This window comes from Galleria mellonella, unplaced genomic scaffold (genome assembly GCF_026898425.1).
Source record: "Galleria mellonella isolate WM207_F2 unplaced genomic scaffold, CSIRO_AGI_GalMel_v1 utg32, whole genome shotgun sequence".
NCBI lineage: Eukaryota > Metazoa > Arthropoda > Insecta > Lepidoptera > Pyralidae > Galleria > Galleria mellonella.
Genome location: NW_026442075.1, coordinates 510,901 through 529,297, shown reverse-complemented (window position 1 = coordinate 529,297; position 18,397 = coordinate 510,901). Strand labels below are relative to the sequence as shown.

At 36.9% G+C, this 18,397-nt stretch overlaps 2 protein-coding genes across 2 annotated transcripts; both read right to left on the bottom strand.

The window, feature by feature from the left end:
• Positions 1-309: 309 nt before the first annotated feature.
• On the bottom strand, positions 310-7,783 carry LOC113510677 (sorbitol dehydrogenase-like). The gene is made up of 8 exons (XM_026894175.3): positions 7,600-7,783; positions 6,619-6,652; positions 5,570-5,703; positions 3,465-3,655; positions 2,532-2,716; positions 1,796-1,974; positions 1,049-1,173; positions 310-486 (listed from the first exon to the last, which is right to left on the bottom strand). Exons 1-8 carry the CDS (start codon positions 7,648-7,650, stop codon positions 336-338), a joined length of 1,050 nt encoding a protein of 349 aa, XP_026749976.1. The 5' UTR covers positions 7,651-7,783; the 3' UTR covers positions 310-335.
• Positions 7,784-9,229: 1,446 nt separating this feature from the next.
• LOC128200958 (sorbitol dehydrogenase-like) lies at positions 9,230-18,360 on the bottom strand. Its single transcript, XM_052896271.1, has 9 exons — positions 18,316-18,360; positions 17,716-17,770; positions 17,186-17,219; positions 16,310-16,443; positions 15,856-16,046; positions 14,224-14,408; positions 13,668-13,846; positions 9,933-10,054; positions 9,230-9,411 (listed from the first exon to the last, which is right to left on the bottom strand). The coding sequence occupies exons 2-9, from the start codon at positions 17,764-17,766 to the stop codon at positions 9,261-9,263; spliced, it is 1,047 nt and encodes a 348-aa protein (XP_052752231.1). The 5' UTR covers positions 17,767-17,770; positions 18,316-18,360; the 3' UTR covers positions 9,230-9,260.
• Positions 18,361-18,397: the final 37 nt, after the last annotated feature.

The following is an 18,397-nucleotide window of genomic DNA, read 5'->3' as shown; positions in this document are numbered from 1 at the left end:
AATATTGCAACACTACATAATTGTGTACTACATATACGTTTCATTTGAAATTTCAAGAAGTATGTAATTAGCAGATCACACAGGGTTTCGTCAGTAAACAGTAGATCTTGAGTCTGTCAAGTCGGATACCCCTGATCTAGATGGAGTGACAACCTCAAATGTAGGCAAGAAGGTAGTGGATGCAGATAGTTAGGGCCCGTTCCTTATGAGGAAGAGCTATGTATAGCAATGAACAGTTAAGGGCTGATAGGATGATAATGACAGAATATCTATTATTAGGTACCTAACTACGGATGAATGAATTTTACATTATTATTAATATACGTTTATTGCATTTAATCTTGTACGCGTATAATAATCTTCATGCCTTCACCGGCCTTGGCTTGTTCTAAAGCTGCTTGAGCTTGTCTCAGTGGGAAGTGATGCGTGATGAGGGGTTTCAGATTAATGATGCCACTTGATACTGCCGCCAGGGCTGCAGGGTACCTGTAAAAATGACACCTTGTAAATTACCCGGTAATTTACCATGACACAAATTAATATTGATAATTATCATAGGGTAATTATTGTCTCATGAGAGAGAGAGAGAGAAGGGGAAAGAGAGAGAGAGAGAGAGAGAGAGAGAGAGAGAGAGAGAGAAAGAGAGAGAGAAGGAGAGAGAGAGAACATGACGGACAAGTTCTTGCCAAGTACGGATAGATAGTCTGGTTGGTGGGAGAAGGGATTGTTAGTAATGAGGATTAGTAGCCTCTTTGCTAGCAATATATCCTGCCAGGTCGAACTCCTCGTGGTTCTCCCTGGAAACCATCGTGATTGATTTATTGTTAGATTCGTCGCGGTGAGCTAACTGATCTGTTTCATCCTCATTTATCATCACTCACTGGTGCCCCGCCGACGTATACCGATAGCAGTTATCATTCCATTATCATCCGTTAAAAAAAAGTTGAGTACATGTTTTCCACCACCAGTGACATATTTGACTGGGTTGTCGACTAAAAGCGAACTTGTCTTCAATTAGTCACTGTACATCTTTACATTATGTACTTACGTATTGGCAATTCTATGAGAGCCTCTAATGTCGACCTCTCGCAACATGGCGTCAGAGAGGGGCAGCTGTGTGAGTGACTCACTACTGATGCCCACTATGAGCACCACACCACACGTACGCGTGACCTGGAGAATTACATTCACTTAGGAACATGTGTCAACTTTGATTTTGGGATCCATGAAAAATTTATTAAAAATTCCAAATACTCCACATTCCTTCATCACTGAAGGAATCTATGTTATCAGGTACCTTATGTCAGACACATAAGGTTTCGAATCCTGTTGGATTCAATCGTCGGGAGATAACTCTTTGACACATGTATTTCGTGAAAAAATCTGACTTTTTCAGATATACTATTGTCCATGGAAAATATTGGATATTCAATTATAATCGATACTCAAATCATGAGACCGAAGCTGCGAGTTGCGATTTATAACATAATATAATATACTTTATTACTCAGACTACAATTTGGTCCATTTTGTTAGTAACAGTTTTCTTACAAACTATGTTAGTAAAAAAGAAAAGCAAATTAATTAAAGCAGTTCACTCAGATGTGAGCCAGCTGACAAGATCAGCATCTGAATGAAATGCCCAATTATAGACGAGTTATATTTCTCGCCTATTACTTTTAGAATGCTGTTGGTACTTGTCCTAACCCTGTGTAGCAATGATGCAGTTCTCTTTCTCCTTATAGCCTTATATTCCTTCTCAAAAAAATTTTTGAGGTCTATATTATAAAGGTACCAGAAGAGCGACTCTCTGCGGGCTGGGGAAGGCGCATGCGTCAATGGTGATAGTGGGCCGGCATCCTAGCAGTCGCACGATCCTGTCCACCGTTTCCTCGTCCGACCAGCGTTCGTCCACTAATAACGTAAAGTCAACGCCCATTTCCTTTGCAACATCCAGACGTGCTTGTATTATATCTGGTAAATATAATAAAACAATTTAACAAGTCAATAAATCATAGAATCATAAAAAAGAATGCAATGTGATGGTATTTGCATCTTAGTATATTCTTTTTTTTTATTTCTTACTGTATTTAGAACTAAGAATAAGAAATTACATATAGGGAATGATAAAATAAAAACTGTAAATCATATGGTTGCCTCTTTTCTCCTTATGCAAATATAATTAATAGAAAGAGGACGAAAGATACACCATCAGTTGCTATCTTTCTCAATTCATAGCAGGCTAGTGTACGGAAAATGTTATACGAGCCTATAACCCTACCAAATTCAGATATAACCTGCTTGCATACTTTCTGCATAAACTGTGTCGAATATATAATCTAGTTTACATTACTAGATTATATATTCGACACAGTTAAACAAAAATTTTAGATACACATTTTCTATGAACTGATTTTGATGTTTCTTTTGCAATCAATGACACTTACTTCAATATTATCCCTGTGCTAATTTCGTCTTGGAGTACATTTTTATAGATATCTTAAATGATATTTTTTTTTAAATTTAAACACCTGTGATGAGTATCTTAGTAGCTCCCATGGCTCTTGCGGTCATAGCGCAAAGCACTCCGATGGGCCCAGCGCCGAGAATAACAACCTCTGACCCGAGTTTAACACCAGCTCTGTTGCAGGCGTGTATGGCGACGGCCAGGGGTTGGACGGCCGCTCCTTCTTCTAATGTCAGGTTGTCAGGAATCCTGGTGAAACCAGATCAAATTAAGAACATGAATAAAAATGAAATGATTATGTCTTATTAGTCAGAATTATGTGTAATGGAAATTTCAGACGAGCTGTATCTGTAAGTCAAGGCAAAATAATGAGACGCCCAAAGCTTTGTTTGCTTGCGCGGCATGCTCGAACAGGAGTTTACTTCTAAATGGTATATGGCCTAAATGGTCGCTTACAGCGCGGTTTTTTTTTTAATGAATGACAATGAAATGGTAAATTTCGATCATGCTAACGATATATACTGGCAGGGTACAAGTGAGAGATGAAAGATGCGAATGAAAACGTAGATAAACGGTTAGCACATCGTGATCAATACACATACAATTCAGGACGACGGTTTCCAGGGGAGACCACGTGGAGGTCGACCTGGTTGGGTATATTGCTAACAATTGGGTCCTTAGTCTCCATTACTAACAATCTCTTCCCCCCTCCTCTTATAGCGCGGTTTCAGAGATGTTTCCTCCCATGAACACTTAGGTTATAGAATGACTACGGTAACTGTCTAACATCAGGTAGGCCATATGCTTATTTGCTACCTTGGTGGTATAAAAAAAAACTCTCTGGTGATCGTTTTCTGAGTTTTTGTAATAAAAGGTTGGATTGGCTCTTGATGTACCATTACTTCTAAAAGACAAGCTTTTTTAATTTTAAAACCAAGTGCTTGCTAAGATTTTGTGGTCACATTTTTGCATATTTGGCTAATGCTTATTGACTAACTTATGCACGAAGTCTGCGACGTGCTTGTAGTAGGTACAAAGGTTGCCATCGTTGCCGCTGGAGCTGCAGTATCTTCCATCCACACACATGTTGTACTTGCCCGTCTTGCAGTACTCACACGAACGGCACGGCTGCGTCGGCTCGATGGCTACACGGTCGCCTACCTTTACATTTCGAACTTCGGCGCCCACCTGTGTAATTAAAAATTTTTCAATTGGTTGGCCGTCAGATTAAGAATAAACATCTGAGGTAATTTGTCCCTAGTTAACAAAATATTTAAAAATTCTCTTGAGTCTGGTTGTCAAATACTGTCATATGGGGGGAAAGGGATTGTTAGTAATGAAGTTCGACAGCCCCATTGCTAGCAATATGCCTAATTAGGTCGACCTCCACGTGGTTTCCCCTGAAAACCATCGTGAACAATTCTTGTTGAATTCGTCACGATGGGCTTCATCTTCACCTATCATCTTTCACTGGTGCCCCGCCGGTGTATATCGATAGCGCGGGTGGGGTTACCATTCCATTATCATCTATTAAAAGAAAAAAATACTGTCATATTGCCGTCACTTATGCGGCGGCTTCGAGTCCGAGACCGGAGTTGGCGTAGCGACGCGCGCGCCATTAGTGGCGTTTCTTAAAACACTGTCATATCTTACAGTAGGAAGGAAGTTGTTAACAATGAGATTAACAATATAACTTGTTAGGTCAATATCCATAAATTTGGCAGATTTAACAACGAACTTGCTCTTCTATTACAGTAAGATGTTTTATACAGTAATATTTTATGTATTTATGTATGTATGTATTTATTATACGCGTATGTTTATATTAATCAAATTACATGTTTACATTATTTATTTATTTATTTATTTATAGCAAGGCAACAGATTACAAATTAATACATTTATAAAATAAATATTACATGAAACGGCATTAAATTTGCACTCCAATAACTGCTCTGCATAACATTCGATATTATATACATTAAAAGAATGACGGCTATAAATTTAAAGTAACAAATTGGCAGCCTTAATGTAACATTGCAAGGATTGTTGGAAGTTATCAAGGTCCTTGCATACATTGTTATATTTTCTGCACATGCGGATAATTGGATTGTGATACGATACATTATTATTACAAATCGGTATATAAAATAATTTTTGTATTCTTTTATTACCTGTACGAAATGAAACAAGGCTCAACAATGTGCTACTGTCCCATTTATAATTTATTATTTTATAAAGAGTAATGAAATCAGACATAGATCTTCTATTTATAAGAGAATTAATGTTAAAATGATTAAGTCTTAATTCATACGAATGAAGTTTCCTTCTCAGACCATACTTAGTGCTCAAAAATCTAACAAAGCGTTTTTGAATTGCTTCTATTCTGTCAATGTGGTTCTGATAAAAAGGAGACCAAATAACAGAACAGTACTCAAGTGAACTTCTAACTAGTGATGTATAGAGTGACAAGATAGCATGCGAGTTTTTAAAAGGTCTAGTTGTTCTAAAGATAAACCCTAGAGTTCTATTTGCTTTTGCAACTAAATAATCATAGTGTTGTATAAATGATAATTTTGAGTCAAGTATAATATTATATGAATATATCAAGTACCAGAGGGAGACTTTGTATAAAAGTTGATTGCTTGGGTACCTCTGTCCCATTCGTGTTTCAACCGTGAAGCAGTTGCGTTTGCATGGCTGTGTTTCGGTTTGAAGGGTGGGATATGGCGTGAATTTACTGGGTACAGAGGAATAACACCTGAGTCCTCAGGAATGGCAACGCATGGGGGGGTATCATGCGCGAAACAGTATACTCTGCTATGTCCATGGTACTGCTCATGTCTATAGGCGACGGTTACCACTTTCAATCAGGTGGGCCGTCAGCTTATTTGCCATTCTAAGTTGTATAAAAAAAAAGGTCGATCTGATAGGGTGTATTGCTAGCAATGAGGCAATGGGACCCCATTACTAACAATACCTTTCCCCTACACTCACCTATTATTCTTAATTGGTTGATTCCTTATTTCGCCAACGTATATACGTACGTACGTACGTTATCATTCCAATATCATCGATAAAAAAATGTACTAGTAGTGTTACCTTGACCACCACGCCAGCACCTTCGTGTCCCATGATCATGGGCTTTTTCACTGCAATGACGCCGTTCTTGTACGTGCTGTACTTCTTCACATCAGAACCGCAAATACCGACGCTGTCCATTTTTATCAGGACCTCTATTAAATATTAATAACATGGTTTTAATTAGTGGTTTGTATTTATTTTTTTTTGGTGGATGTAAATGGAATGGTAACCCCACCAGCGTTATCGGTATACACCGGCGGGGCACCAGTGAAGGATGATAGGTGAGGATGAAGCAGGTCAGTTAGCCCATCGTGACGAATTCAACAAGAATTGTTCACGATGGTTTCCAGGGGGAACCACGTGGAGGTCGACCTAATAAGGTATATTGCTAGCAATGGGGCTGTCAAACTCCATTGCTAACAATCCTTTTCTCCCGCATTGTATGTATTAGGTCTGATATAGTTGCAATTCAGTTAATTAGAAAAAAAAAAACAATACCAGAGGGAAATTGTTCAAAAGTCTTTACCTTGTGTATCTTTGTCCCACTCCTGTTTTTGCTATAAAGCAGTTGTGCTTGCATGACTGTGGTTTGGTGTGAAGGGTAGGATATGGCACTAAAATTTCAGGGTTCAGAAGTATAACGTTTTAGTTTTTAGGAATAGTAACGCATGAAGGACATCACAGTGCATTTTGTGATTACTATATTGCTGTCTAAGAAAAAAAGACTTTCTAAAAAGAATCCTACTTTTTTTCTTCTTTAAACACATTATTTATTTATTTATTTATTTATAGGATTACCAACATAAGATGCAGCTAAACATTTTAATACAATACACTGGTAGATTAGATCTTACTGTTCTTACATTTATAGGCGTTATGTGATTACATGCAAGTTGTCAGTAAGATATTGTTTTTAGCGATAAGGCCGCCTTTTGGAATGCACATCTGTATTCTATATATACCAGTTTTATGTGCAATAAAGAGTTTGTTATATTATGTGATAATGTTTAGGCTCCAAGATTTGACCAGTGATAGGTATACATCAGTATTTTTAAAGTAGTACTTACCGTTACTGCTGATGTTCGGGATAGGCCATTCTACCTGTGATAGAGTAACACGGCTATAATTAGATTGAGATGGCGATATCCGGCAAGTATCTTGTAAGACTTCAGGCGTCAATGTTTAAATTTATTAAAATTATTTTGCACAAAAAAAACAATTGCTCTTCTTTTAGACCTTGTATTTTTCAAAATTACATGTCTTCAGAAATGGCAACGTAAAAGATAGCAACTGAATACATGTGAGGATCAATGCATTCTATGGCCATTCTATGTCTGTCTACATGTCTTTGCCGCTCGTATAAAAAAACTTATAATTTTATTGTATGTGGCACACAATGATTATGAAGTTTTTTAAGTTATATACAGTGCTGTATTTCGTGGAGTAGACGCTATTCAATGTTAAGGTTCCATCTAATCTCATCACCAGAGCGATTTTGCGAGCTGATATTGAACACAGATCTTTCACGGGGAAGATGGTTGGTATACGTTTTTATAACTAAGTTCCAGATGTTTAATATTTTATATATATATATATATATATATATATATATATATATATATATATATATATATATATATATATATATATATATATATATATATATATATATATATATATATATATATATATTATAAAATAAATTACTCATTAAATGACAATAATTTATAAATTTGAATTTTGTATTAATTTTGTGTTAATTTAATCAATATTTTCTATGCAGACATTTTATTCTTGAGATAGTAATTATAATAATTTTAAAATAATGTATCATAAAAGTCTATAGCAGATTTATATGAATACAATTTGTTTTTTTTTTTTTATAGTTAGATTGCCAACAAACATAGTCTACAGAAATCATGTCGTTATTTATCTTGACTTATGTTTTTTTTGTAAAATAAAGAATTGAAATTAAACTCAAGGATTACGTCATTATTTGTCTTAAACTCACGATATTGTGTGAAATGAAGAATTTAATTTAAACTTACGATTTTCAGCTGTCTGGGTCCAGATAGTAGAGCAGCGTAGTTCTTGTCCATTATTATTTTTATTTTCTAATAAACAAACTTCTTGTTTTTAATTCAATGTTATCGCACTTACTTACAAAGCTTTAATAAACAGTAAGCTTACATTGAAAGCGTTCATCGCGTGGCTTATCGGTTACATAATAATTTATGGGTTATTTGATAAGAAGTAAATCGCTGTTTATCATATATGTTATGAAATAACAAACAATAGGTACCTGACCTATGATAACTTTTGAACACAGAGTACCAACATAACTAGGGTCTCTGATAATCGATAGCTTCCTTTTTTACGATCGGTTTTAAATAATATTTAGTAAAATATAGTGAGTAGAAAGAAAATTAGAGCCCTTAGCCTATGCCCATACGAGAGACTAGTTTGTATTTTTTGTCTACTGTTAATTTAATCTTTTATTACGGGTCATTTGAGGTGGAAATCGAAAAATATAGGAAGTATGGCAAGATGGCTCTCCCACTGAAATTGTAACCGTCGCCTATAGACATGAACAGCACCAGAGAAAATACACCATGGCAACTAGTCCATCGGATTTTTTATAATATTGTATTGTTTTTTATATTTCATTTGATATATAGCATATATTTTTGGACACTTCTCTGTTTGATTACAAAATAAATCGTGTAAACTTTTTTTTTTATAGGTGAAAATGGTATGGTAACCCCGCCTGCGCTAACGGAATACGCTGACGGAGCACCAGTGAAGGGTGATAGATGAGAATGAAAACAGGCCAGTTAGCCCATCATGATAAATTCATCAGGAATTAACCATGATAATTTCCAGGGAGAACCGCGAGGAGGTCGACCTGGTTGGGTATATTGCTAGCAATGGGATTCTCAGTCTCCATTACTAACAATTCCTTTCCCCCCAATCGTGTATTTTGGTAAACCAAGACGTACGTGGTGTCATTGTTTTTCTAAAGCAATACCCATGATACTGCCCATGTTTTGCCTTCCATAAGGGGTAAGATGTTATGCTTACACGCTCTGTAATTTCACTGCCATGTTTAACCCTTCTTTGCATGATTTTTTTTATTGGTGAAATTAATCAAGGTGATATAATTCATGTTCAAAATTAAAAGAAAAATAGTTAAAAAAATAAATTTAACAGCATTTTTTTTTTTGCAATGGACATTAAAAAGGTATCCAGACACGATCAACTTAAAGTGAAATTGTTCTTTTATATAATTTTTGAGCATTCAATGTTATGATGGAAATTTCTACCAGTGTGCAAAGAGGGGTTAATGTTTTAACTAAAGCAGAATTTGCTTGACGGGACAAAAATGATGTACCCATGCACAGAAATATTCCTGATCTTTGATTAAATTCTTTCTCTGGTAAATTATCATCATCAACACCTCACCTATTATCTGCACGCTGATGAACATAGGCTTCTTCCATAGACTGCCATAAGGAACGGTTCTTAGCCACCTTCATCCACTTCCTGCAATGCATTTGCGGTCGTCACTTCACTTAGTTAGAGAGCGACCTACACTGCGTTTGCCCGTACGGAGTTGCCACTCAAGAATCTCTGGTAAATGTTTGTGATAAAATGTTATAAATAACATAATAATGTTATAAATAAACACAATATAACGAGATTAAATAATTTAATTCTTTGGGTGTATTATAATCTTCATTGCAGCTCCAGACTGGGCGAGTTCAACGGCCTCCTTGGTTTTGGAGAGAGGGAAGTGATGAGTGATGAACGGCTTCAGGTTGATGCTCCCGCTGGAGACCGCTGCCAGCGCTGCTGGATAGCTGCAGGATGCAAACATTATTTTTTATTGTGACTTGCCTGCTTGTAATGGCATACAAATTGAGATGTCTGATGTTTATTGTTTGTTTTCAAAAGTTCTTTATTTATCATAAGCGATTACAAATATAATAAATTCCAGTGTACGTAAGCCTAGAGTTTACAATCAGCCATAAATCGTTTGGCGAGTAATATACACTCGTTCAAACATTTAAATTAGAGATACAAGTATCAATATAAAAACTTACATTACATGATGTAACTTATTAATTATAATCATAAAATAAACACAAAATGCACATAAAAAGTGCTGCTGGATAGCTGCAGGATGCAAACATTATTTTTTATTGTGACTTGCTTGCTTGTAATGGCATACTTACTGACATTGTATTGTAAAAAAACTAAATAAATGTGTTAAATCCTGAATAGAATTATTTTAGGTTTTAATATGATGTAATGTTTCGCTGCATTAAAATACAACGATTTCATTGAAAAGCTATCCTGGATATTGTTTTTGAATACAAACGTGTTACATATCCTGTAGGAGCCCCTGATGTCCACTTCGCGTAACATGGCGTCCGAGAGTGGCAGCTCCACCGTTTTACCGCCGATACCCACCACGACCACAACGCCGCACGTTCTAGTCACCTGCAGATTGATAAAGCTTTACAAATTGTACTTTATCTATATCTATAGTATGTCTATGATATTTACCAGAGGGAGACTTTGTACATTAGTCGATTGCTTGGGTACCTCTGTCTCATTCGTGTTTCTACCGTGAAGCAGTTGTGTTTGCTTAGCTGTGTTTCGGTTTGAAGGGTGGGATATGGCGTGAATTTACAGGGTACAGAGGAATAACATCTGAGTCCTCAGGAATGGCAACGCATGGGGGGTATTATGGGCGAAACAGTATACTCTGTTATGTCCATGGTGTTATGGAAGCACTTCCAGTATGTGGCACGTCTAGTGATCTTAAATCAGTGTAATTATATATCTGTGTTTAGGTCGCTATGGTAACTAGATGTTTATATATGGTTGTTGATTGTAACATAAAATATATTATTCTTTGCTAATTCTCTTTATTTTTCTTTAATATGGTAGCAGAGCGTTCGCGACCTCGGTAAATAGATAGTTTGTAAAGAACAAAGGTTCGGAGAGAGTGTAAACATGTCTACAAATGTAAAACTCGACATTCGACCGTTCGACGGAACTAACTGGACCACTTGGAAATTTCAAGTGTTGATGCTGTTGAGAACACACGCCGGAGCCTTGGAAGCGGTTCAAGGGACACTCACAAAGCCAACACATCCAAGTACCACTGCTACACCGGGAGCTATATCGACTTATAATGCAGAGTACGATGCTTATGAGCGAATCAATAGCACTGCATTTTTACTACTCACCACCAATATGACAGAGAAAATGCTCGCCAAAGTTATGCGTTTTACTACAGCTAAAGAAGCTTGGGATGAACTGAACCGGCTTTATGAAAGAGTATCGCAAGATCGCTTTTATGATGTCTGCATGCAATTCTTTGGATACAAGCTTGATCCTACTCACGATATGGGGACACACTTGACTACAGCAAAGAATTTATGGCATGAAGTAAATCTGATCTTAATGAAACAAGGTAAAACCGAACTACCAGAGATGTTGTTGATATGTAAAATTATGGATTCACTTCCTGAGGAGTACTTCAATTTTAAATCTAGTTGGGCCTTGATGTCAGTGAATGATCATACGATAGAGAACTTGACTACTCAGCTGTGCGCATATGAAAGGTCTTTAAAGAAAAATATAGATGAAGGTGAAAGTAGCAATGAACTTCTTATGGTACGAGGTGAGAAACGTAATGAGAAGCAAAGTAAGAAGAAAAAGTTCAAATGCAACTATTGTGGAGAAGGGTTTCACAAAGTCAGGTCATGTAAAAAGTGGATTGCGGATGGTAGACCTCCAAAACCTCAAAAGCAATCTACGAATGCAGTAATGTCGACAGGTCTAGCTCTAGCTTGCAATGATAAAAATCTTCATAAAGAATCATGGTACGTAGATAACGGCGCGACAAGTCACGTAACTAATAGGAGAGATGTATTTCAGTCTTTCAAGTACTTTCATGATCCTCATACAATTACGACTGCTAACGGGGACGGAATTGAAGCCATTGGCAAAGGTTCTATCCAACTTGAAGCTGATATAAATGGACAAAAACAGTTGATAACATTGACTAATGTATGGTATGTACCAAGTATACAACGAAACTTGTTCTCTGTACTAGCTGCGCAAGATGTGCTTAAAAATAGTCTTTTTCAATCAACTGCTCGATCATGTTGTATGAAGAATAATGGTAAAGTGATTTTAGTTGGAAATCGTGAGGAGCATGGTAGTTTATATAAATTAAATGTAAAACTATTAATGCCTAAAAATGAAGCAAACCAGTTATCGACGCTACAGAATCTTCAGCTGTATCATGAACGCTTAGGGCACCAAAATTGTCGTCATGTAGCTAAATTAATACAAAAAGAGCTTGGAATAAGGCTAGATTCCAGTTCTGCTGACATTTGTGAAGGCTGTTTCTTCGGCAAGAGCCACAGAAAGAAGTTCGGAGAAAGACCTAAAGCTACCAAACCTGGAGAGCTAATTATCACAGACGTATGTGGACCATTTTCTTATTCAATTTCAAAATTTAAATATTATGTTCTGTTTAAAGATCTCGAAATATCTTTGGATCTACTTTTTGAGACACAAGTCAGAGGTACACGCTCGCTTAAAGGAATTTCTAGCTGAAGTTAATACTTCTGGACACGTCATTCAAGGGTTGTTGAGCGATAATGGAGGAGAATTTGATAACGAACAGGTACGTAATACTTTGAAAGAATTTGGAATAAAGCAAATGTTGACAATGCCATATACTCCTGAACAAAATGGTTCTGCTGAAAGAGAGAATCGTACAATTGTGGAGATGTCAAGAGCACTTATGCATGCTCATAATGAGATACCAAAAGGTTTATGGGCTGAAATATCTAAAGCTGCAGTCTATATACTCAATAGAACGGGGCCAACTCCAGTAGATGGAAAGTCACCGCATGAGCTATGGTATAATAAAAAGCCAAAAATAAATCATCTCAGAATTATAGGATGCAATTGCTATGTACATATCCCAAAACAGAAAAGATTGAGAAAGTTAGAGAGTAAAGCCGAGAAAGGAATACTTATTGGGTATGATGGAGATGAAGGATATCGCGTTTACGATGTGAAAAATCTGAAATTGATGAGATCACGTGTATTTGATGAGAAATCTTTACTAGAAAAACGCAAGATTGACAAACCTCCAGAAAAACCTAATGTAGAGCCAGTAGGAAATAAAACATATGTACTACCAATACCTTGTGCAAATTGTGGAACTCATTTAAATTCACCTATAGAGACAAATGGTAGGGATGAAAATATTAAATCGTTTAAAGAAGATAATGAAAGGGATGAAAATGAAATAGAGGCAACGATGGGGCGACAACTTCGTGATCGTAACCGAATTAAACTCCCTGAGAGATTCAATTTTGAGGAAGTTATTAATGAGGCTATATCTGTTTCTGAGTCATCTTTATACCAAAAAGTCTTAAACAGTCCTGAAAAGGATAAGTGGATTGAGGCAATGAATAAAGAAATAAATTCATCATATGAGAATGAGACATTAAAAATGACAGATTTGCTAAAGAACAGAAAAGGATTACAATGCAAATGGGTATTTAAAATTAAAAATTAATCTTAATATGCCTACTCTACGCATTGAGTCTACAGTCAAATAAGTACATAATCCATAAACTATACCATAAAGCAAAACACATAAAGCTGATACACTTCTATGTAAGACACTGTGTATGTGAAAGAGAATTTACTATTGAAGAAGTACCAACTGAAGAACAGCTTGCCGATATTCTTACGAAGCCTGTTTACAAGCCTAGGCTAATAAAGTTATATAATGAGTTTGGCTTGAAAAAGGAGAGGGAATGTTATGGAAGCACTTCCAGTATGTGGCACGTCTAGTGATCTTAAATCAGTGTAATTATATATCTGTGTTTAGGTCGCTATGGTAACTAGATGTTTATATATGGTTGTTGATTGTAACATAAAATATATTATTCTTTGCTAATTTTCTTTATTTCTCTTTAATACATGGTACTGCTCATGTCTATAGACGACGCCTACAACTTTTAAGTTGCATAAAAAACAATTACAAAAAAATTATGTCGGCCACCGTACTTACTAGTAACGCCGCTCTCTGCGCGCTGGGGTACGCGCAGGCGTCAATAGTGATGTTGGGCCTACCGCCAAGTATGGCGACGATCTTATCTACTGTCTCCTTATCTGACCATTTCGTGTCGGTGAGTAGTACATGGTCAACGCCCATGCCTTTGGCTGTGTCTAATCGGGACTGTACCACATCTGAAATGGAGAAATCTGTTACCATCTACTAAGGTACAAATAGATTCTTGGTCGCCTTCATTACAGATCAGTATCTTTCAACGTGCGGGTCGCGGCCTCACCCTTATAGTAAGGGTTTGTTGATGTTTTAAGTGGGATTGCTGCTGCCCATTTCTCGACCATTAAGTTTCCTTAGAAACCCACGGAAAAAGAAGGGGTAGTTCATTCTATGTGGGAGCATTATGACAATTGTCTTTTGATGCATTGCTCAAACTGTGTTTGGGTATCGTCATTCTGTATTTAGTCATTAGATCTATTCCCTAATTCTGAGTCGTAGGTATTTTAAATTTCACTCTTCTGACATCAAACAGAAGAGCACCAAGATTATTGAGACTTGCCTGTTATTAGGATTTTAGTAGCCCCCATGGCTTTAGCAGTTAAGGCGCAGAGCAGTCCAATGGGTCCCGCGCCCAGTATGACCACCTCGGATCCTAGTGCGATGCCAGCCCTGTTGCAGGCGTGGATGGCTATTGCTAAAGGTTGCACGGCCGCCCCTTCTTCCATCGTCAAGTTGTCTGGTATCCTGCCCAAACAATAAAAATATATTTCAAATTCTTCAAACACTTTTTTAAGAATTTATTTTTTTTTATCTAAGATCTGGGAATTCGAAGTTGTGTCGCTACATATTTTTTTGTCTTATTTCTTAAAACATAAGTTATAGCGTCTTCTACACTCTATAACAGAGATAAGCTCGACAGTGAAAAACATCGTTTAGATAAAGTTCATAGGTCTTTTATGGGATTAGACATTAAATATAACGATAAGATACCAAAGAATATTCTGAATCTGCCTTTTATTAAGTTTAAGACTGTTATTAAGAACATTTACTTATTCATACATGTGTATTGGTGGCGAGATCTAAATGAAATAATTGCATTATACAAATTAGTTACACAACTGTCAGTACTGCTAAAAAGCCTATGTTTAATATCTATATGCATGTATATGATAACACGATATCTGTCTCCTACAGGACAGCCTCAGCCTAGTGTAGGGAGCAATGGTAAATTCTGTGCTTATACAAACATACTTTGTTAAATAAATATATCTTTATCTTATCTATTTTATCTATTTATTGAACAAAACCTATTACACACTAAATGATTACTTGAATGACAAATGTGCGTAGTGTTAATTGATCATGCATGGGTCTTTATTTTTTTTTTTAAACATACTACATCTAAATAAATATATATAATGTTAATAGATATTTAAAAAAGTGACTGTCGTTTCGAATTCGCTGCATTCATAAAAAATGACGATTCAAAAGCACTTTTAAATAAGTCTATTTGAATAAACTATTTTGAAATTATTTAAATTCGAATTTTTTTTAATGGATGATAATGGAATGGTAGCCCCACCCGCGCTATCGGTATACACTGGCGGGGCACCAGTGAAGGATGATAGGTGAGGATGAACCAGGTCAGTTAGCACATCGTGACGAATTCAATAAGAATTGTTCACGATGGTTTCCAGGGGGAACCACGTGGAGGACGACCTGATAGGGCATATTGCTAACAATGGGGCTGTCAAACTCCATTGCTAACAATCCCTTTCCCCCCTGAATTCGAATTTGATCCCTACCACGTTAGATTCAAATATGCTCAGTAAATTGTGGATAGGTATGTCGTGTGTTACGTTCACCACAATGCAATGGTTAGAGTCTATGAATTGCTTTACAATTCTATTAGGGGATACAATCGTGAGCATTAATTTTTTTACGCCGTGGTTTGTGCTGAAAAACAGCGTTGTAGCAATTTGCTGAGCGCAGACCTATTTCACAGAATACTGTGACACACACACGCATACGAGTACACACTTGCATTTATTGGTTTTTTTTTTGTTTGTTTTCTTTTTAATTATACTGTAAAACAGTATAATTAAAAATTTTAGTTTTTTTTTTTAATTTTATTTATGCTACTGTGTGAGTCGCATAATTCTATGAATAAAGTCTTTGTTTCTTTTCTTACTTGTGAACGAAGTCGGCTTCGTGTTTGTAGTAGCGGCAGAGATTCCCGTGGGTGGTGGTGGTGCAGCAGTACCGGGGCAGTGGACAAACGTTGTATTTCCCTAGCTTGCACGCCTCACACGAGCGACAAGGCTGCGTGGGCTCGATGGCCACGCGGTCACCCACTTTTAACTTGTCCACTTTAGCACCCACCTGGACAATTATAAATAAAATAAATAAATACTACTTCACTTACTACACAACGCCATCTAGTGTCAAAAGAAGTGGACCTCCGTGTTGTCCCTGAAAAATATCATGGCTTACAGGGGGAACACCAAATCTCAACATTTCGTCTTTTACCGATATTGTATACCATTAGTGAATGTGGGGGGGGGGGGGGATTGTAAGTAATGAGAAGAATTAGTAATCTAGAGATCTATAAAAAACTTGACTTTGGAAACTTGACTTTATCTCACCTTGATCACAACGCCGGCACCCTCGTGTCCCATGACGATGGGCTTGTCTATCACCTCCAGCCCGCACTTCCCGTCGGTGTAAAACTTGACATCTGACCCACAGATTCCTACGGAGTCTATCTCCACCAGGACCTCTAAATAAATTTACATTATATATATATATATATATATGGAAAATGGTAACAGTCGGCTTTATATATGGAGAGTACTGTGGCGCCCATGGTGTTCCTCATTCGTTGCTATTTCTGAGGATTAAAGCGTGATTTGGCAACGATATCGTGTAATATACATTTTCTAGGGGAAAAGGGACTGTGAGGGATGATAGGTGAGGATGAAAGCATGGCTTCCAGGGGGAATTGCGTGGAGGTCGACCTGGTAAGGTATATACTGTTAGCTATGGGGCCTTTAGTTCCATTACTAACAATCTCTGTCCCCCCATTTCTATCAGGTTGGCCGTCTGCTTGTTTGGTATTTCGATTTGTATAAAAAAATTTCAACAAATTGAGAAATTAATTATTCTTTTTTTAAATTGCTTAAAAAATACATGTAAAAATACTTTTTAGGTATTATTATTTTCTTCTCTTAATGTTCTTTACTCAAAAGTTGTGTGGATGAGATTTCTTAGCAATAAGACCGTCTTTTGTATCCCTTCTCATTAAAATTAACTGTATTTACATATACGGCCGTATGCTTGTTTGAGGTGACAAACAAGAATACGGCCCACCTGATGGTAAGTTTACCGTAGCCTATGAACACCTGCAATACCAGAGGTATTACGTGCGCGTTGCCGACCCTGAAGAAACCTCTTTACCCCCCATTTAAAGAACCCCATGCTCTTGGGAAAACCTCGAAAATAAATATTTTCTTGCCACTTACCCGTATCGTTTATTTCCGGCATCGGCCATTTTACCTGAATGAAACAGAGCGAGAATTATTATAAATTATAGGACAAGTGTGAGTGTAAGTAGATCTTGATGGATAGATAGGCGAATTAAGTGATCCAAGAATTTGAGATCCAAGAAAAAAAAAAGAAATGTGTTCCTGAAGTTTAAAATTAAAATATCGTGTATTATCATACGAGCATCAGCCTTTAACTTGTCCACTGCTGAACATAGGCCCTTTCATTTAGGGGTTTGCCAGTAGTGGCCACGCTTAGCAAGCAGATTGGCAACCGCAGTTAAGTTTTAGTGATGTTTTAAGAAGGACGCTACTGTCCATTCCTCGAGTATTACGTTTCCTTAGTCGCCACTTACGACACTAACAGGAAAGGAAGGGGTGGCCTATTCTATGGTGGGACCACATGGCAAAAATATCGTGTATGTGTTATTTTGATACACCATTTTCAAAACTTATGCATGCAAATGAAGTCGCAGACAAAAGCTAGTTAAAAATAAAATACAACTTACCACTCTGAGATCACGAGGACCATAGAGCACAGCTGCGTAGTTCTCCGCCATAGCACTTAAGTAATTTAAAATAAAATAAGCAAAATTATAAAATAACTAATGTAGATACATACATAAGTGATAGATTAAATATACAAGTGTACGGGTAATTTATACTCTGTACATTGTAGTAAAGTGCGAATGACAGATTACTAAAACCGTAAAGAATAATACTAACTTAACAGAACTATCGATTATGAACTTTTATACTATTTTACCAGAGGGAGACTTTGTACATAAGTCGATTGCTTGAGTACCTCTGTCCCATTCGTGTTTCAACCGTGGAGCAGTTGTGTTTGCATGGCTGTGTTTCGGTTTGAAGGGTGGGGCGTGAATTTACTGGGTACAGAGGAATAACACCTGAGTCCTCAGGAATGGCAACGCATGGGGGGTATACCACCATGGGCGAAACAGTATACTCTGTTATGTCCATGGTACTGCTCATGTCTATAGGCGACGGTTACCTCTTTCCATCAGGTGGGCCGTCAGCGTTTAGCTACACGGATGAAGTTGTGAGTAAAAGCTAATGATAAATAAATTAGATCCGGAAATCTTACTCACAACAGCTCTTTTACAGTAATGACTGTCAAAAATTCAACTGTCAAACGCACCGTGCTATAGCAAGCAGACTATAGTTATGTAA